At 33.3% G+C, this 21,657-nt stretch overlaps 3 protein-coding genes and 1 long non-coding RNA gene across 6 annotated transcripts; 2 read left to right on the top strand and 2 right to left on the bottom strand.

Annotated features, from left to right (window-relative positions):
- Window positions 1-6,876: 6,876 nt before the first annotated feature.
- LOC115965095 lies at window positions 6,877-9,588 on the bottom strand. Its single transcript, XM_031084295.1, has 4 exons — window positions 7,809-9,588; window positions 7,415-7,619; window positions 7,120-7,295; window positions 6,877-7,004 (listed from the first exon to the last, which is right to left on the bottom strand). Exons 1-4 carry the CDS (start codon window positions 9,586-9,588, stop codon window positions 6,877-6,879), a joined length of 2,289 nt encoding a protein of 762 aa, XP_030940155.1.
- Window positions 9,589-13,436: 3,848 nt separating this feature from the next.
- LOC115965842 lies at window positions 13,437-14,414 on the top strand. The gene is made up of 2 exons (XR_004086203.1): window positions 13,437-13,780; window positions 14,163-14,414. It is a non-coding gene; the product is annotated as an uncharacterized LOC115965842 (long non-coding RNA).
- A 266-nt stretch (window positions 14,415-14,680) lies between these two features.
- Window positions 14,681-16,244, bottom strand: LOC115965559. Of its 2 annotated transcripts, XR_004086109.1 has the most exons (3): window positions 16,009-16,244; window positions 15,332-15,393; window positions 14,681-15,072 (listed from the first exon to the last, which is right to left on the bottom strand). XR_004086109.1 is itself a non-coding variant. In XM_031084803.1 (2 exons), exons 1-2 carry the CDS (start codon window positions 15,495-15,497, stop codon window positions 14,828-14,830), a joined length of 411 nt encoding a protein of 136 aa, XP_030940663.1. In that variant the 5' UTR covers window positions 15,498-15,985; the 3' UTR covers window positions 14,699-14,827. The 2 variants fall into 2 exon arrangements, 1 of the variants encoding a protein (XP_030940663.1); XM_031084803.1 differs by lacking the exon at window positions 16,009-16,244 and having other exon boundaries at window positions 14,699-15,072; window positions 15,332-15,985.
- A 1,385-nt stretch (window positions 16,245-17,629) lies between these two features.
- Window positions 17,630-21,146, top strand: LOC115963492 (UDP-glycosyltransferase 74F2-like). Of its 2 annotated transcripts, none has more exons than XM_031082497.1 (2): window positions 17,630-18,419; window positions 20,345-21,146. In XM_031082497.1, the coding sequence occupies exons 1-2, from the start codon at window positions 17,771-17,773 to the stop codon at window positions 21,061-21,063; spliced, it is 1,368 nt and encodes a 455-aa protein (XP_030938357.1). In that variant the 5' UTR covers window positions 17,630-17,770; the 3' UTR covers window positions 21,064-21,146. The 2 variants fall into 2 exon arrangements, with proteins under 2 accessions (XP_030938357.1, XP_030938356.1); XM_031082496.1 differs by having other exon boundaries at window positions 17,631-18,415; window positions 20,341-21,146.
- The last annotated feature ends 511 nt before the right edge of the window (window positions 21,147-21,657 follow it).

Below are 21,657 nucleotides of genomic sequence, written 5' to 3'. Positions count from 1 at the left end.
AAAAGTGGTTTCATATTGGAACCAATAACAATTTACCACTTATGATTTGTTATGAAAATGTTGTGAAAAATATTGTGAATGTTGCACTTCTTTTTTCACAATACATTTGTTTTTAGTCTTGATTGGTTCCAATATGATATTTTATTATTTTATTTTGATTTATAAGAAATTAGACCCTCAACAATTGTGAAAATATTGTGCTAGTTTGTTGTGTTAATATTTTATTATAATGTGAAACAGTGCGAGTTGGACAAACCAAAAATAATGTAGCAAATCTATTGTAGCTTTACGCACTAATAAAAAAAAAGGGCCAACGAAATAGTGAAAATTTAACAAGCCAAAACTATTATAGTGAAACTACGATAACTCTTCCCATTCACACTTTTTATATATAGATTACAAAATTTGACTAAACCAAAAAAAAAAAAAAAAGTCTATGAATACAAAAAAAAAAAAAACATCACAATATTTTCACAATACCTCAATTTTCAATTGTGATGGATCTCAGTCTAATATTCTATTATCTTACTTTAACCTATAAGGAGCTATAATTAAGGACCGGAAAAATTAGCGGCCCAGGCCTACTTAGAATAGTGGCTGGATTAGTCCAACCGTATAATATTTATTATGCATAATATTTACCACTTATATGTATGAATATACTAGTATTTTCTTATAAAAAAAAAAAAAAAAAATTTGAGGTGGGGGGGGGGTGCTGTCAGGCAGTGCCCTCCACGTCCAACAATAGCTCCATCCTTGGTCACAGGAAAAATAAATTCCAAATTTTTGAGTTTGAAAAACCAAATTGGTGACCAGTTTTTGGTTAACCCAGTTCTAGTAGTCGGTCTGGTTTTAAAAACTATAATCATTAGAAAAAAGTTGATATATATATATAGGGTAAGACTTATATACTGTACTTAGATGTTGTTCCTTAAGTTCTCCTCTTAAGATTCTGTCATGTTGATTTTTTCTCATGAGATGATAGTGTATTTTTTAGTCAAGTAGCTACATAACTAAATCCTAAGAAGGGAACCTAAAAAACAGCACCTAAGGTGTTGTATCTAAGTTTTGTTCATAGAAAAGAGTTATGATGTTATTGTCTCGAAACCTTTTTTTTTTAACAATTTTTTTAATTTTTATATTACAAGTACTATGAACAGAAAGAGTCGTAAACCACTCTATTACGAAAAAAAAAAAAAGAAAAAAAAAAGGGGGTTTATTATGAGATTGTCTTCTCTGGGTTTCCAACATTTTTATAAACTAATTTTTATGCATGCATGCATCTATACAAAGAACTATGCAACCAACCGTTCTGACGTTGTTTCTCAAAAAAAAAAAATAAATAAAAAACCGTTCTGACGTCAATATTTTATAGAAAAGGGTTACCAAGATATTGTCTTTGAGAATTGTAACAATTTATTATAAAGACTATGAAAAGAAAAATTAATAAACGACTGTCTTACATAACATATATACAGACCAAGATTGTCTTTTTGTACCATAATATGGTCATTGGCCTGTATAATTGTTAGATAAAAGAGTCGTCTATGACTTTTTATGTCAAAGACTCAATTTCTTCTTACTACGAGATTGGCTTTTATCATGTTATGCATTAAAAAATAAAAAGAGCTTGTCTTTTAGAATTTCAATGATTCCCCCATACGTATGCACTGATGCACATATTTTGCAATTTTATATGAGTTTCCATTAGAAAAAGATTACCTTGTGATTTGTGATTTGTCTTTTATGAGTTCCCGGTTCCGACATACAATTATAATTTTAATTTCGTAGAAGCTTTAACAAGTGCATAGATCTTATGCATCAAATTTGCAATAAAAATCTCAGCTCATGTTGAACAGCGTCTTCGATGGAGCTCAGGGCGGCGTTACGTACTGGCCAGGGGGTTCAAATGAACCCGCTGACCAGCTGGAATTTTTTTTATATATAAAATTTAAAAAAGAAAATTGCTTTGACTCCCTTACAATAAATATTTGAATACCCTTGCCCTAAATTTTGTTTAAATTCAGCTAAAATAAACTTGAATATGATTATTTTAATACTACTTTCATAATATTTTTACAATAATTTCATAATAGAGATTAAGTGACAAGTTATAACTAGTTTTTATTTTGACCCACAACTGACATTACTTTTTTACCTTTCTTTTTTTGTTAATGTATCTTACCTACCTTTAACAACTTGTCACCTATATTTTGTTGTGAAATTTTTGTGTAAGTGTTGTGTCAACAACACTACTCTTAAAATATTTAATTTTATAATAAAGAAAAAAATGTTTCAAATTTTTGCTCATTCGTTAAAAAATTAAATAAATAAATAAACCTTCTATATGGGACTTTGGCTTACTTTTCCGTTGACAGCAAAATGAAGCTGTTTTTCCCTACACTTTTCTTCTTCATCAGCAAAAAATTACACTATCATTCCAACCAACATATCTATATTTATATCTGTAATTATTTCCTCATTCTCTCTATCTCTCTTTCTCCGTTCTACGTTTTCTTAGCTTTTATCTTTGTTTGATCAAGTACTTTTCTTAGCTTTTATCTTTGTTTGCTCAAATTCCAAGAGAGTGATCATGTGTATAGTTAAAAAGTCATACACTTCAAAAGCAGAAATTTATATCAGTTTTTTTTTTCTTAGTTTCACATTTACTCCTAGTCCTACTTCTAGGTTTGTTATTATTCTTCTTTATCATATATTTTTATTTAATTAATATTACACATAAGTATAATAAGTTATTATGCATTCAATGGTTGTTGTCTTACTAATCTTTTAACTATTAATAAATTTTTTAGACTATTATATGATATAGTGGTATTGTATACTAAATTGTATTTATTTTAGATTATTGTATATAATATGGAAGTTTTATATATAAAAAATTAATCATTTTATTTTTTAATCACCCCCATGACAAATTCTTAACTTCACCATTACTGACCCTCCTAAAAAAAAATCTTGAAGCCGCCACTGATGGAGCTAGGTTTATAGTTATATATGGCTCATCCAGATTTTCTGAAGGCCGAGACTCAACTAATAGAATATCACTATGACAACACCCAGGTGAAAGTTGCCAACTCAGATCACCCCAATATCCATTCTTTTTGTTCATTAAAAAAAAAGTGCATAAATCTTATATATGCATCAAATTTGCGACAAAGATTGGGCTTTCTTTTAATTTGGCATTTTGTATTTGGTGATATGGTCATTGGGAAGGATGATTAGATTGGTAGAAAATGACATGCCACACAGATTTTTCTTCTCTGTCAACAATTATTTTGATGTTCAGACTTTTGTCTTTGAGGGCCAGTATGCTTTGGCACATGAGATTATCATTTCTTGATAGGATTGGAACTTTTATTCTTTACCCACCATTTGATAGATAACATAGTCTGAACTACAACGGTGTTGCATATGTAAAGTATTAACTATTAATCGATCCCTAAAAAAAAAAAAAAAAAAAACTATTAATCGATCAGTTTAAACAAAAAACATGAACCATTCAATTTTTTTTTTTTAGGGAACGTGAACCATTCAATTTTATTGTTTTTAGGGAACGTGAAACACTTTATATATATATATATATATATATTTTTTTTTTTTTAATTTTTTTTAGGGAAGGCAAACCATTGTTACCATTTAATTAAAAAGTAGCTATATTTCAGAAAAGATAATTAAAAAGAAACATTACCTAGCAAAACTTAATTAGGGTCTGTTTGATAAGAGATTTTTAGTAATGTTATTTAAGTTTTTGTAGAAATACGTGTGGATGAAAAAATGTATGAAAATACGTGTTGTGATATTTAAACAACAATTTTCGTTGTTTAAACACTATTACCAAATTGAAAACTGCTTATTTTGGATACCACTTATTTTGTTAAAACTGAAAACTTATTACTGAAAGTACTATAGATAAAGGTAAAAATTAGTTGAAATAGTACAGTGGAGTCCATAAATAGTACCAAAAAGTGCAGTGGGCCCATGAATAGTACCAAAAAGTGCATGAACAGTACCGTGGGACCCACCATTTTTTCAGCAAATGCAAAATCTTTTCATCTCAACGCAATCCAAACGCACACTAAGTCTTTAGTCCAAAGTCAAAAAGAAAAGTTTGCTAATCAAAGTCAGGGCGAAAATAGCCAAATACCATGTTTTGGAAAAATTTGTGGCAAACTAGCACTGTTTTGGAAATATTTAGCAATCTACCACTTTTTTAGTAGTTGAGTTTCACAAAATCGAGTTCTAAATAGTATTTGAGTTCAGTGAACTCAAGTTCCTAGGTGAGTTGCCAGCATGGCATTGCTAACCTAGAATTTGTGTAAGTAAAAAAGTAATATGGTACTCGATATTACGGAAATCGAGTACTTTCTAATAGTACTCGAGTTTAACAAAGTCGAGTACTTTGCTTTGTTTTTTTTTTTTTTTTTTTTTTTTTCGTACAAAACATTTACTTATTTCATCTTCAACTGCTTGTGATCGTTGTGTCCACCAAACTAAGTACAGCGTCTGGATTTGAAAAAGTTCATGTGCAAGTAACTGGAGTTGCAATTAGCTAAGCACAAAGTAGTCTGACAGTAACTATTCACTAAAGGTGCCTATGAGATGTTAGGAGGTCAGTAAGATGCAAAATGGCTCTTACTCTAGATAACACCTAAACAAAGGACCGGATGGCAAAGGTCTCATTGAGTATACTATTGTAAAAGTGCTGCACAAAAAAATGATAAGAGTTGGTAATTTTATTTGATGTTCATAATCAGAGATCACCAAAGACACATATTGATAAGACCTTTCAGTTAATCACTGTTAGAAGCCATGACATGAAAAATTGTTTGTTGTATACATATGTGTCGGCAAAATTTAATATAGTTTTTTTTAACACATCATCCACGTGGCTGGCCCAACCCCACCTTAGTTTGGTGTGTTGGAAAAAATTTTATATAACTATAAATAAATTTCGGCAAGCACAGCGGAAGCAAAACCACACAAGATCACAAAGATTTACGTGGAAACTCTTTCTCCTTGAAGGGAAAAACCGCGGGAAAAACTCTGAATAATTTCACTCTATTAAATAGAGATTACAACACTTAAAGTTACAACCAAGGTTTTCAGACCCGGATCGTTCATTGAACCGTAAAAGAGAGAGGTTCAAGGGTTTTGAGGTCGAACCGAGGTCGAACCGGGGTCGAACCGTGATGACGTCATAATTAATTTAATAATTATTTTAAATATATATAAAAACATTAAATTAATAAATAAATAAAAAAAATTAACTAGAATAGTCTAATTCATTTAGAAAATGAAAATGTTCACATTCCCCTATATTTCAGTTGTATGCCCTGAAATTTTAACAACCAAGAAACCAACCCACAGCCCCGTTGCTTTGTTCAGCACTGATAAAATAACCTATAACTGAACGGGATCAACAAAAAGAAACAAAACCCAGATCACAACCTTCAACTGAAATTTTAATAGGTAATTGCAATATTTGATTAATGAAAACCAATCCCAAAATTCATGTCTCATAAACATAAACCAATTTCAACTGACTAAACATGACTCCATTTCAAAAATCAATATTTCTCAGCAAAGTTCTCAGAAAACAAAAGGCAATCATTTGATTTGACATTAGCCTAATCCCAAATTCCAAATTTAGCCATGATGACTAACACCATTTCAGATAAACAAAACCAATACAAAATTTTAAAAAATATATTTCCCAAACCAAGAGAAAATTAATTTGATTAGGCTGATCCAATCTCAAATTTCAAGCCTAATAAACACATACCATCTTATAAAACAAATGTAAGATCAAAATTCTATGAAAAATCCATAAAAACAAAATAGCTGATCTATCTGATTAACATAATCCTATATCAAGTCTTGCAAACTTAAACCCACCCCAAATACACGCACACCACACATGTACAATCAATAATCCCAATAAAGTTTCACTTACAAATCTACTGGAACAAAAAAAAAAGTAACCAATTAAGAAACTCATCAAATTTCTAATCAAATAAAGTCAAGATCACCTCACAATTGAAAACCCACCTCAATTCCAATTCAAAGAATTCTAAAAGATGAAAAAGACAGCAACTTTCTTAATAACACAGCTGAGTTGAAGCTCATGCAGTGAGTTGGTGTCAATAACACAGCCTGTTGTTGAAGCTCATGCAGCTGAGTTGGTGTCAATAACACAGGCTTTTCTGTCTTTGTGTATCTTCACAAGAGCAGCTACTACTACTGAATATATCACCCAAAACAGGCCCCATGAACCCAGAATTTTCACAACCAATCACCCAAAACAGCCCCCTTGAACCCAGAAAAATTCACAACCAAAATCCCAGCAAAACCCACTGAATATATCACCCAAAACAGCCCCCATGAACCCAGAATTTTCACAACCAATCACCCAAAACAGCCCCCATGAACCCAGAAAAATTCACAACCAAAATCCCAGCAAAACCCACTGAATATATCACCAAAAACAGCCCCTATGAACCTAGAATTTTCACAACCAATCACCCAAAATGAACCTAGAAAAATTCAATTAAAACCTCATTGCAAACATAACACAGGACATGAAATTCTTAGCCAAACACCATAGGAAATCAACCAAAAAAAATTCTCATAATACAACCACACATTGTGTACAACCTTGTTTCTCATAATAATGTTTTCCAAGTTATAGTACACAAACATAATACAAAATATAAAATACATAGAAATTATCTCTAAAATGTTACAGTACACAAACAGAATACATAGAAATGTTTTCCAACCTTCTTACAAAGAGACATAGAAATTATCTCTAAAACACAAAACATAACTTCAAAGTTCAAACATAATTATCATAAATCATAAATCATCAATGTCCAAATCATCATGCTCATCATCATTCCCTGGAAATCCAGGAGGAGGGCCAACAGGTTGTCCAAATGTTCCCAAATCAATTCCTTCAACCTCACTGCTATCATCTACAGATTCTATACACAAGGTTGAACAAAATAAAAAGAAAAATCATAATAATGTTTGCACAAACTTAAAAAAATAAAAGAAAAATCAATATAAGTTATTATATTTTTTTGCATATAAACTAACCTTCCATATTAGAAGAAGGCCCTTCACTTGCTGGATATGCACCCTCTTCATAAATTGCATTCTCCAACTCTTCATAATTAAGATATGGGTCCTCCTCTTCCACAAATACCCAAAAATCGGTTTTGTCGATACTTGCATAATCAATGGGGTCAAAATTAAACTTTTTGTTGTAAAGCCTGCATCATAAAATGTCATGCTCATTATTGGAATTTGAACATAATTAGTAACTAACAATTACATTATATAAATGACTTTTTAAAAATTAATATAATGATAAGATATAGCATTTAGTTACCTATGTTTCAATCGCAAGTTATGATGAACAAACACAAGATCATTGAGCCTTTGATGCTCCAATCTATTTCTTCTCTTAGAGTGTATTTGGTCAAATAAACTCCAACAACGCTCACATCCAGAAGAAGCGGAAGTTTGGCTAAGGATTCTAATTGCCAATTTTTGCAAGTTTGGAGCATCAGCACCCCACAACTTCCACCATTCATCTAATTTTCATAACACAACATAATCTAATATTAATTAACATAAACATATAGTCCAAGACTAGATTCTCAACATATAGTATTAAAGTAATTAAATTCCCAACTACATTACTTGAATGCAACACTAATTACTTGAATGCACACTATATCCTTTAGTAAACATATGGTATTAAAGTAAACTGATTACTTCACCTGGATGAGTGGTTGTGCTTGTTGACAATGCAAGCTCTCTATCAAAGCTCCCAATGCGGTCTCGAAAATATTGGGTTTCCTTAATAACCTTCTCTTTGTCACCATCATATTTTGTCCCAATATAGTCCAAAACAGCCATATGTACTGCTGGTTTCCGGCAAAAATTCTCCTCATCATACTGAAAAGCAGGATTTAACCAATATGCAGCAGCATGAAGATCTTTACGCAAATGTTTGTCCCAACGAATTTTTATAATTGAAGTGTATGGCTTGTACAAGTGCTTCTTCATTCGGAAGATCTTCTTGATTCCCAACCGTGCTCTATGCATGCCCTCATACACATATCCTATTGCAGGCCTTTGATCAGAATCAACAATCCGTAACAAACGAATGAGCGGCGATGAAATCTTGACAAGAACATTAATATCATCCCAAAAAGTATTATCTAAAATGATAGAAACTACTTCTTTTGCCTTTGACTCTCTTGCCAATCTATTGTCCACAAAAAACTTGCTAGTCACTAAGGCTTGCAAGTCATGCTTATGCACATGAAGACTTCCAAATGAAAGAAAAGTAGTAGCAAATCTTGTTGCTCCTACACGTACAATATCTGTCCAACCAGGTCTCTTCCTCAACCAAGCAATCAAAGCTACATGATTATAAATAAAAACTGTAACTTTGGATGCACGTTTTTTAAGTCTCTCCACATGAGGCATTTCTCCCATATCCTGCAACACAAGATTCAGGCAATGTGCTGCGCAAGGAGACCAACTAATGGTCTTATACTTTTCACACAACAATTTACCAGCAGATACATAATTGGAAGCATTGTCGGTAACCATGTGAACTATGTTTTTTGGACCAACCCATGTAACTACTTCATCAAACAATTTATATAAGTTTCTAGTACTCTTCACAATATCAGAGGCATCAACTGATTTTACAAATACCATTCCCCTAGGACAATAGACAAGGAAATTAATCAATGACCTATGTCTAGTATCCGTCCAACCATCAGCCATAAGTGTACATCCAACTTCTGCCCAATGCCTACGTTGTGACTCAACCAACAACTGTACCTCTTTCTTTTGATCCCTCAACAAAGGGACCCGTACAGCATGATAAGATGGAGCTTTGTAGCCAGGACCAGCAGCAGCTACAGCATCAATCATCTTTTGGTAGTACACTGAATTGACTACATTAAAAGGTATGCAATTGTCATACAAGAACCTTGCAATAGCCATATCAGCTTGCCTCACCCTTTCTTTACTTTGAAACACACTTTTAAGACCAGGTTGAGCTCCTGGAGTAGTTCTTGGAGCAAAATAATTATCCCCCGGATTTGTACCCTTTCTTTTACCTAAAACAAGTTTTTTAGGCAACCCACTACTATACACCTCTTGAACATCTTCATCTTCTTGTATATCACTATTTGTGGAAGGCACACTAAACATTTCTGCTTGACGTTGTTTTTCAGCTTTTTTCTTCAACTCAAACTCCTTCACATATTCCAACATTTGGTATCTCACATCATGAGAAACCTTTTTACATGATCCAATATCACCTTTTATCCCCGCAAGGTGTTTTTTCATCCTATTAATACCCCCACCTTTATATGTTTGCCTACAATACATACATGTGAAAGTATTTCGTCCCTTCTCATCCGTCCCAAGGCTAAAATGTTCCCAAGCCGGATCAACCTTTTCCCTTACTCTAGAGCTAGACTCCATTACATTGGAATCAGCTTCATGTGATGGAGTAGACCCGGTCTCTGTTTCCATTTTAATCTAAAAAACTAAACAACCAATCAAACACGCATAGACCCATCAATTTTTGAAATACAAATAGTCAAAGAATCACAACTTCATACACAAAGTCAAATTAACAAACTAACATACACCAAGTCATAGAGTCAAAGAATCACAAATTGATCTATAGGTGCTAATATAGAGAGAATCATAAACTAAGCCAAATTGTTGTACCAAGCACAAAATAAAATGAAATGAGAATCCAAACTTTAAGTCTCTCTCTAGCTCTCAAATTCCCCGATCAACCAAATGTGGGATATAAACCCATTAACTTAGTCCACATATAAGTTCTAGAGAATTACTACAATAAGTAAACCATTTAGCAAAACATTCCACATCATATAATCTTTTCGAGGCATTTTATCAAACACACATCATGCATTATTGTTGCAACCACTGCTGCATATATAATCTTATCAAAGAACTACCCACAAATACATTCAACTCAAAACCCAGCATCAAAATCCTTTGATAGACTAAGTTCTCCAAACTCTTTAACAATACCCAACTCCAAAATTTTCCTAGAAACAGCATTAGCATTAGCATTAGCTTAGCTGTTCCCATATTCTAATCACAAGTGAATCAGCGCCCACTTCATGATTATTTCCTAAGTTATGCATGTTTCATATATGATTCCCTAAGTGAGCAGTGAGCACACACTTACATGCATCATATTGCACATCAATAGCTATAAACAAATTTCTCTTTCAATGCCGTAGAGGACACCGTCACAATATTAGGAGAGGAGAGGAAGTGAGAATTGGTGAGAGACGTTTGTGGGTCAAGTTTGATGTTCAAAATAAACCATATCTTCCAAATCAACAATGCTTTCAGCAAAAAAAAATCAACAATCATCATCCACATTTTCAATTGACCCAAATCATCAACAATCAACTTGCAAAAATTAACAAAGAAAAAACAGATTAGGGGTAATAAAGTACCAAACGACGGCGACGGCGACGAGGCACAGAGTGAGCTGCGACGGCGACGAGGGAGAGAGGCAGATATGAGCTGCGATCTGGGCTGAACTGCGACGGCGAGAGAGTGACTGAGCTACGATCTGGGCTGACTGCGATCTGGGCTGAACTGCGACGGCGAGAGAGTGATCGAACAAAGGTGGAACGATGGCGATCTGGGCTGAGCAAGAACGACGGTGGAACAAGGGTGGAACGGCGGTAGGATTTTAGATTTAGGATTTTAGATTTAGGGCGATCTGGGCTGAGCCAAAAGAAGGGTGGAACGGCGGTGGAACAAGGGAGGAACGGCGGTGGGATTTATGGTGGAACGGCGGTGGAACAAGGGAGGAACGGCGGCGACGAGGGATAGAGGCAGAGATGAGAGAGTGAATGAGAGAAGTGAGGTTTCGTGTGATTGAGAGAGTGAGGGTTTCGGAGTGTTCTGGAGACTAGAGAGAGGGTTAAAAAATAACAAAGGTTGAACGACGCCGTATAGGAACTAGGAAGGAAAAAAAAAAAAAAAAGGGGGCTGGAACGACGTCGTTTTAAGGCAGAAGTAATGCACCCGTTCAACCCGTTTGAACCGCTCACGGTTCACAGAACCGGACGGTCGGACCGCGGTTCAGACGGGTTCATGCTTTTTTCGCATAGAACGGTTCCTTACCTTAAACGGACCGTGAATCTGAACGGTTCCCGGGTTTTACGGTCGGACCGTACGGTCCGGTCCGGGTTTAACAACCTTGGTTACAACTTGAGCAAAAAAAAAAAAACTCTCTTTTTCTTTTCACTCACTGCTCTCTCTCACTGTGTATCTCTCACAATTTTCTCTTACTCTCTCTATTTTTCTCTTCTCTTTTGCTTGCTCACTCACTCACACAGTTCTTCAACACTGCACTTAGTTCTCACTTTCTCTGGGACTTCACTTCTTGCTCACTGGCCGAATGGCCTCCCCTTTTATTTCTTCATATTTTCCTTCTTTTCTTCCTTTCACACTCTTGACATCAAATCACAATAAATGCAACTCACTTGCCTTAACTTTGCTTCAGCCCCTTTCTTTTCTTCTTTTTCTCCTCAGCATGTCCAACACACCAAAGTCACTACCCAAGAAGAAAATAGGCTGACTTTTGTGGCTTGTCCAACCACCTCTTTAATGAGGTGTTTTATCAAGTGTGGGCTGGACCCATGGTGCTATGATGCACCCAACATGGTGGACACAACGATCACAAGCAGTTGAAGATGAAATAAGTAAAAGTTTTATACGAAACAAAAAGTAGAAAAAGAAAAGAAAAAAAGAAAAGAAAAACAGGGTACTCGACTTTTGTTAAGCTCGAGTATTATAAAGAAGCACTCGATTTCCGTAATATCGAATACCACATTGTTTTTTTAATTCCTCAAATTCCAGGGCAACAGTGCCACGCTGGCGACTCACCTAGGAACTCGAGTTCACTGAACTCGAGTACTATTTAGAACTTGATTTTGTGAAACTAGAATACTAAAAAAGTGGCAAATTGCGAAATATTTCCAAAACAGTGCTAGTTTGCCACAAAATTTGCCAAAACGTGGTATTTAGCTATTTTCACCTCAAAGTCAGGTTGGCGTTAACTTGACGGGGAAAAAAAGGCATTATCAATTATCACTTTATTCAATGCTCCAGAATGAGGAGTTTGCGGACACTGCGTAGCACTGACTGCAACCATGCACAAAGCCACAAACACATGAGGTGCCAATGCATCCACGCTTTGTTTGCTATATATTCTCTCACTGTTTTTTAAAGAGAAATGATATGTCTACAACATTTTCACAACAAATCATAAGTGACAAGTTGTTACTGGTTGTTATTGTTGGGACAAAAATATAATTTTAGTGTTAGGTTCAAATTTGAACCAGTAACAACTAACCACCTATGATTTATTGTGAAAATGTTATAAAAATGTTGTGGACATGACACCTCTCTTTTTTAAATTACTTACGTCTTTGTTTGGTTTGATGAAAAATATTTCTTATTTGAAAAAAATTATTTTTAAATATTTGGTTACATTTTTTAAAATACTACAGAAAAAAAAAATATTTCTATAACTTTCTCATAATTACTCATCTCCCGAACACATATACAATGAAAAAGGAAAATTTTAGATAAAAAAATCATGATTAGGAACCGGTGGTGGAGGTGGCTGGCTCTAACCACTGATGGCAGTGGTTAGCCGTCGAAGGCAGAGGATGTTAGTAGGGGTGGTGATAGTGACGGAGCCAAGAATATCTTTTTAGGAGGGCTGAATGTACTATGTACTTTATCCATATATACTACGTAGACGAGTCTTAGTAAGCACAATTCAATATGCAATACAAGTTTTAAGTTTAATATTATTTTATAACTCAATAGTTTTTAATTTGCTTGTGTACCTAGATTTTCAAATTAAATTAATACTTTTTTTTAGAAGATAAATTACAATCTATTACAATCTCTCTCGGTGTTTACAACATGGACATCTAGTATTCAAATCCCTTATTATTTGTTGTAACGTTCTAATTATCAAAACCTATTAAGTAAAATAATTAAAATTAAAAAATAACTAAAAGGTTAAAGATTGCAGAATTTAAACGAACAATCATTGAATGTATAAAAAATATAATCAAATAACATTATTTAATTTATATGATATATTATATATCTGTATCAAATTAAGAATAATTTATATATATACAAACAAGATTTTCCGTCACCTCTAACACTTGTAATTAAATACTAAATAAATGAACAAGTATGTAAACAATTTATGTACAAGTAATTAAGAATAATTGTTTACATCGATCCAAGCTTAAACTATTTATGTACAAGTAAGATATCTCAAAAAAAGGGGAAAAATGTTCATACACCCCTTAAACTTTGAAGTAGTGGCCAAGACACCCCCTAAACTTTTTTATTAGCCAATTTACTCCATAAACTTTGCACACCTGCCAAATTAATACCCCAGTTAGTCTACTGTTAAAAAACTTACGGAATAGTCACAGGAGACACACGTGACTTTTAAAAAACAAACTCAGTCCTGTTAATTTGAAACCAGATGGATTGAAGAAAACAAAAGAGAGTTAGGTCTGGCCGGAGAGAAGAGAGAAAGAGGCAGCCACCGCAGAACGTCACCCACCATCTCTTCGCCCGTGTCCCGACGGCGCTTGGTGGTTCTGCAGCTCTGTTTGACAGCCACCACTTGGTTTTTTTCTTTTTCTAATGCAAGTATTGTTATTTAAATCCACAAAGAGCTCTCTATTTTACTGATCTACTTGTGCGAATTTCTATAAGAATTTCTTGATTTGGTTTAATTTTTGGGGTTGGGTTTTAGTGAGCTGGTTTGTTTCATAGAAGTTAATGGAATTTATAAATGAAATAAACATTAAATTTGGGGTTGAAATTACAGTATACATATTAGGTGAATGAATTATATTCTTTATATTGTTTTGCAATAGATGTTTTATGTGGCCAGTGCTCTAGTGAACGTGTACTGCAATACTGCTTTTGAGTGTGCTATACAACTGTTTGATGAAATGCCTGAGAGAGATATGACTACTGCTCTAATATATCAGCTCTTTGTGTAGGATTGTAATGTATGTAACTACTTTGAATGGCACGATATTGAATTCACCCCAAGGAGCAAAAGTGTTATTAATGGACTATTGGACACCAACCGAAGACTTAAGAATGAAGCAGCAATGAATAAGAGGATTTTTAAGTGGCTTAGTGTTTTTTGGTGGTTTCTTGGATCATCAGGGGATTGCGGTAGCCTTTTATTTAGTATTGAGTTTTAATGTTAGACGTCATCTTTACATGAAGTGACTATTGATGTAGGAGTGCTAGAAAAAAAAAAGGATTTGTAATGTAATATATCTATATATTTAGATTAAATTTAAAGTAATATATAAAAATGTTCACAAGTATGTAATGTTCAATTTGATTTTGGTCTAGTAAGATTTGGAAAAAGATTCTTGCTTCAGTTGCTTGTACTTTGCTTTTTATATAAAGGTTGTCATCACCAAAAAAAAAAGCATTCTACTCATATTGAAACATCAGAGGAGAAAAAATAAGGAAAAATCTTATTAGAAATACAAAAATGATATTGTCCTCTTCAATTTCTTTATATGAAAAAATATAATTAAAAAAACATTCAATTTTTTACATCCCCATAGAAAAAAATAATTAAAAAAAGCCAAATCTTTGCTATTCAAGTATGATCATCTCCTTCACCATTCCAAACTCCCTAAAGTTACTTGCCCCAAATCTCTCTACTAATTCTATCATCCCCCAATCCAAAATCTTCATTTATATCATCATCAGATTCAACAGAGGCACTTAAAATCTTCATCATCCTCATCATCCTCCACACAAATTGGAACATTAACAAATCAAATTGGCCTTCAGCCTCAGTAGAATCATATTGGGATTTAAGGGGTGGTACATTTGGCATAGAAGGTGCATTTGTAGGGAGTGAAAGTGGACTTTCATCCATGGCTGCAACAAAAAAATTAATAAGAAGATTAATAGAAAGACTGGAAAAGAAAAACAATATAGAAATGGGAGAAAAAAATACACTAAACTCCCTATCCATAAGCTAAATTGTTCCCTTAAAGCTAGTGATTTTCATCAGACTACTTATTTAGAGAAAACAATAAGGAGAATATAATTCATTACAAATGACCAATAAAGAGTCAAATAATTAGCAACTAGATAACACATCTAACAATATACACACCAAGTGCTAAAATATCACCTCTTGGCAAGCTTGCTAAACTGCACTCTAAATTGTGTTGTCCTTCTCTCTTATTCCACCAACTGAAAAGAGACATTATTATACAAGACATGAGAAGACCAGAGACTAAACAGTATTTTGAATAGTATAAATGTAGAATACAATAAAACAACCTCCAAGAAGCCATTTTTCCACCAAATACAATCAAACAAACTGTGTAAAATAATCACTACCTTTACAAATTTTCTTCTACAAATTTTTTTTTTTTTGAACTATTAAAAGTAACTTCAAAATGTAATCTTCCGCTAGAGAACAGAATCAAAGAGCTGATATATTAGAGCAGTAGTCATATCTCTCTCAGGCATTTCATCAAACAGTTGTATAGCACACTCAAAAGCAGTATTGCAGTACACGTTCACTAGAGCACTGGCCACATAAAACATCTATTGCAAAACAATATAAAGAATATAATTCATTCACCTAATATGTATACTGTAATTTCAACCCCAAATTTAATGTTTATTTCATTTATAAATTCCATTAACTTCTATGAAACAAACCAGCTCACTAAAACCCAACCCCAAAAATTAAACCAAATCAAGAAATTCTTATAGAAATTCGCACAAGTAGATCAGTAAAATAGAGAGCTCTTTGTGGATTTAAATAACAATACTTGCATTAAAAAAAAAAAACCCAACCAAGTGGTGGCTGTCAAACAGAGCGGCAGAACCACCAAGCGCCGTCGGGACACGGGCGAAGAGATGAGGGGTGACGTTCTGCGGTGGCTGCCTCTTTCTCTCTTCTCTCCGGCCAGACCTAACTCTCTTTTGTTTTCTTCAATCCATCTGGTTTCAAATTAACAGGACTGAGTTTGTTTTTTAAAAGTCACGTGTGTCTCCTGTGACTATTCCGTAAGTTTTTTAACAGTAGACTAACTGGGATATTAATTTGGCAGGTGTGCAAAGTTTGTGGAGTAAATTGGTCAATAAAAAAGTTTAGGGGGTGTCTTGGTCACTACTTCAAAGTTTAAGGGGTGTATGAGCATTTTTCCCCAAAAAAAGAATTGGTTCATTTACAGCCCTTTAACCGGATGCCCAAACAGGTTACTCCTTTTCTTTTCTTTTTTTTTTAGTAATGTTATAGACACAAATTATTTTACAATATTTTTACAAATGCTGATGTGGCTTTTAGTAATTTTCAAATAATTATTGGTAAATATAAATATGATATTAGTGGTGGACCATATTAGAATTAATAAGAATTTGTTACATTAATAGTTTGTAAAAATGTTGTAAAATAGTTTGTGGCTGTAACATTTTTTTTTTTTTTAATACAAAGGAAATTCTGCATATTCTTGCAGATCCATCAATTATTGTTTATCCTTTGCATTATAAATATATATTAAGCTGAGAAATAATCAAGCATCCCATTTCTTTTTGTACAGTGAGCACGTGGAATGTCTGAAGAAAATATGGTAATAAACAGTAATCGGTGGAAGTGCAAGAATATGCAGAATTTCCTTTTTCCTTTGTTAAAAAAAAAAAAGAAAAAAAAAAAAGGAGCAACCTGTTCGGGCACCAGGTTAAAGGGCTGTAAATGAGCCAATTCTTTTTTTGAGATATCTTACTTGTACCTAAATAGTTTAAGCTTGGATCGATATAAGCACTTATTCTTAATTACAAGTGTTACTTGATTTTAAGAACATAAATAGTTTAAGCTTGGTTCTTTTATATAAAAATTTCCAGTTGACCAACATTTTTGGTCACCTCTAACACTTATAATTAAATATGAATTTTTTTTAAAAAAAAAATCAATTTCTATTGAACCAAACACAACCTTAAATAAAAAGAAAATAACTTGGTAATTTAACCCGAAAAAGAAATGCAGTCAATAAAATGCATTTTTTTTCGTTAACACAATAAGCATTTATTTTTGGAAAGAAGCCATTTATTTCTAAAACGTGTCAAGTATTGATGTCCCACTTGGCGTAAGGTAAAACCAAAAAAAGTATGGCACAGTAGAACAACAATGATAGTAACACATAAATACGCCCTGCATCACAATTGTCTTATGTGACAAATTAAGTGGTAGGAAAAAAATACTAAGTCCATATTATAGTGATGACAAACAATTACAGTTTGCCGCGCAAAATAATCGAGGCAAAGAGTGAACATTATGTGCTGTACTAACATTATAATTGAGGCAAAATAATTGAGGCAAATTATGTGCTGTACTAACATTATTGATAATGAAATATACCATAACTTTTGAAATTGAAATGATGGCACGTACAACCTACCAGTCTTTTTGATCTTTGGAATTTGGAAATGTCGGGTCGCATACTTCCTCCTACAAATAGGGTTCACCAAATAGCAAGACATGTTCTCTTCCTAAGATAGCTCTAAGTTAGAAAGCTACTAAACTCAATAGTTGTTGAGCTAGCTCCCGAGTGAGAGAGAAATGGAAAACAAAGCATATAGAGGCCATGTCTTAGCTTTACCATATCCAGGCCAAGGCCACATAAATCCATTGCTCCAATTCTCTAAACGTTTGGTCTCCAAAGGGCTTAAAGCTACACTAGCCACAACCATTTACATCCACAATACCATGCAACCCCAATCATCAAGCTCTCTCCAATTTGACACAATATCAGATGGCTATGATGAAGGTGGGTTCGCCCAAGCAGAGAGTATCCATGCATATCTCAATCGTATGGAAACTATAGGCTCAAAAACACTGGCTGACCTTATTATAAAGAACAAAAACACAGCAAACCCAATTGATTGCATAATCTATGACCCTTTTTTGCCTTGGGCTTTGGAAGTAGCTAAAAAGTTTGGTATATTTGGAGCTGCTTTCTTCACTCAAACTTGTGCCGTGAATTTCATATACTATAATGTGCATCATGGACTATTGAAGCTACCAATTACTTCCACACCCATCTCAATTCCTGGTCTACCTGTGCTTGAGCTTGAAGATATGCCATCTTTCATCAGTGTTCCTGGATCGTACCCAGCTTACTTTGAGATGGTGCTCAATCAATTTTCTAGCTCAGATAAAGCCGATGCAGTTCTTGTCAACACTTTCTACGAGCTAGAGCCTGAGGTGGGTAATTATATATGTTTATACAATTTCATTTTTATAATTTATGTTTTAGAAATTGTTTTATGTGAGTGTCGGACTGCCTTTTTTAATTCTTTATTTTATTTTATCATTTCACTCTTCTTTTGTGCAAACAATATGGGAGAAGAAAGTGATTATAAAGGTAATACAAATTTTAAAATATAATATTTACAAATTGAGGTATCCCATTAAAAAAATATGAAATTCAGATATTTATTTATATTGGTGTTTAAATTTAATAATACTCACAATCGTCAGTATGTTAATTATAAAAACTTACAATTGTAAGAAAAAAGGTGAAGAGTCAGAATAGAGTCAGAAATCTGAAGAAGGAACTTCGTCAAAATCAACAAATTATGTCACATCAGTTTATAAAAAAAATTTGGAATAATTTTAGTATTTTTTTATTAAAAAATTTGACCATATGCCATATGGCCGAATTGTTGGGGTACAACCATCCAAATTGTAAATGTTGCATGTTCACACCAACCTATCTTAATCAGACATAATTACTCATTAATAGAACAAGTTTGGATACCATTTTTTAAGCAAACGAATAAATGCATTATTTTCTTTTCAATTTTTTTAAATTATTAATTTGGATTTTTCAAACACTTTTTCCTTTTTAAAATTTTTTTTTTTATCTTGCTCACAGGGGAAGTTCTAATATCACTTGATTCACTAATTAAATTGATGGTCGCTTAGAAGCTCTTATTTCAAATTTGTTAGAAATTTAATCTCCATATCGTTTTATGTGACTCCATTAATGAAACATGTAGCCATTTTTTAAACCAGTAAATAAGTTCATTATTTTGTTTTTTGTTTTTTGTTTTTTTGTTTTTTGTTTTTTTTAAACTTTATCATTATCTTTGTGCATCATTGGGGTGATGGTTGCTCCACAAGTATGAAGTTTTTGTAGGGTAGGGGGCAAGGACGGGAAATTAAGTCTCAAGAAGGAAGCTTCACACATATATACACTAAGATTAAGCTATATTAGAATTTCTATATTGTGTATAAAAAAAAACTTTATTATTTATTATTTTTTTCGATTCCAACCCTACCCCCTTTTTTACAAACTACTCATATTGGAATTCTCATATATATCACTTAGAAATTTGATTCTCACTTAAGGAGCTCTTATAAAACCACACTTTGTTATAAATTTAATTCCCAAATTGTTTTTTGCGAGTCCAGTAACATGTGTTATAATCTCAGTGTTCCACATGGATTAAGTGTAAACTTAACCATATTTTTATAAGCTTTTGAGCACCATTCCCTTGCAAGCTAGTTTTAAAGGGTGAATTCTAACCATAGGTTCCTAATAGCATGTTGAGATATGTTTTATCTCAAAAACATAAACAATGAGTTTGAGCTTATTAATGTTATACTTTTTTTGTTTTTTGAGAATCATGGATGTCTCGGTTGAAAATATCAAGAGGTGTCAATTAAATTACAAGACTCTTGGCTAATAATGTTATACTAATCAATGCACTTTTGCTATAATGATTCCATCTAATACTTTTTTTTTTTTTTTGAGGGGCCAGATTCCATCTAATACTTGATCAATTTATTATGCATAATTGGATGTGAATGCTCATCCTAACATAATTAACTTGAAACTTCCATAAAAATCATGTTAGAATTACAATTGCAATAATACTATCATACACTTTGCTACAACTATCCAACATATTGTGAGTGATGAAGAAAAAATAGTGAACTTTTGTGATAGTAACAAACAATCAATCATAATTTACCACACTAGAACAAATCTAACGAAGTGTGTGACAATGATACTAGCATTATTGTTAAGGTTGTAATTATCAACAAGGTTTCAATTATATAATTGTTGCTATTGTTACCTTTCGTGCCGATCGAAATTTGATTATTATCCTTTTTCATATCAGGCAGTGGACTCCATGTCAAAAGTCTGTCAATTACTGCCAATTGGACCAACAATTCCATCTTTCTATTTAGACAAACGTCTAGAAAATGACAATGATTATGGGCTTAACCTTTTTGTATCTGACTCATTTATTTGCAATAATTGGCTCAACACTAAGCCAGAAGGATCTGTTATTTATTTGTCCTTTGGTAGCCTGGCTAGTTTAAGCAACAAGCAAATGGAGGAATTGGCATTTGCTTTAAAAGGAAGTAAATTCCATTTCTTGTGGGTTGTTAAGGCTTCTGAGGAAGCAAAGCTCCCTGAAAAGTTTGTGGAAGAGATAGGAAATGCAGGTTTGGTAGTGCAATGGTGCTCCCAACTAGAAGTGCTATCAAATAAGGCAATTGGGTGCTTTTTAACACATTGTGGTTGGAATTCAACCTTGGAGGCATTGAGCTTGGGAGTGCCAATGGTGGGAGTGCCACAATGGACCGATCAAACTACAACTGCCAAGTATGTTCAGGATGTGTGGAAGGTGGGAGTGAGGGCTAAAGTTTGTGAGAATGGCATTGTTGAAAGAGAAGAGATTGAGTTTTGCATTAAGGAAGTAATGGAGGGCAAGAGAGGGAAAGATTTCAAAAAGAATGTTAAGAAATGGAGGGAATTGGCTATAAAGGCTATTAGTGAGGGTGGCAGTTCAGACAAGAATATTGATGAATTTGTCTCCAAATTTGTAAACTCCTAATTTAAAAGACTATTGTTATTTAGATGTAATTATCTTAACTCATGATGCAGTTTGAGAATGCAATCACTTTTGTTTTTCTCTAATTGTCTCGCCGCGAAAAGTGATGCCATTGTTTTTAAATATTCACTATGGTCAATGAAAAAATTCTAAGTTTGTGATTGGTTGTGAAACATTATTTAAAAGACAAAGTTTAGCTACAAAACTTGTTGTTGCCTAAAACTACAACTTTACTTAATGTTACCACATATTTTGAAAATCTAACTGTTAAATTGCATGTTCTATACATAGTTTTGAAACCCGGACCATTTAATGAACCGGGAAAGTGAGAGATTTAAGATTTTTGACCTTTGACTGAGGTTCAACCAAGGTCAACCCATGATGTGCTATTTAATTTTTTTAATATATTTGATACTTAAATTGGTTTATATTTATTACTTTTTCATTCTTGACCAGCAAGATGTGCGTGCCCCAATGGTTTGCATGCTTGAGATGTTATTTCACTTGTTGAGAGCAGGTTCAAGCCCTGCCAGTAGCATATTTTCATCAATTTTTACCAATATAATGACATGGCTGAACGGTGTCTTACAAAACCGG

The sequence above is a fragment of the Quercus lobata genome, chromosome 10 (assembly GCF_001633185.2).
Source record: "Quercus lobata isolate SW786 chromosome 10, ValleyOak3.0 Primary Assembly, whole genome shotgun sequence".
Lineage (NCBI taxonomy): Eukaryota > Viridiplantae > Streptophyta > Magnoliopsida > Fagales > Fagaceae > Quercus > Quercus lobata.
This window is presented reverse-complemented; position numbering and strand designations above follow the sequence as displayed.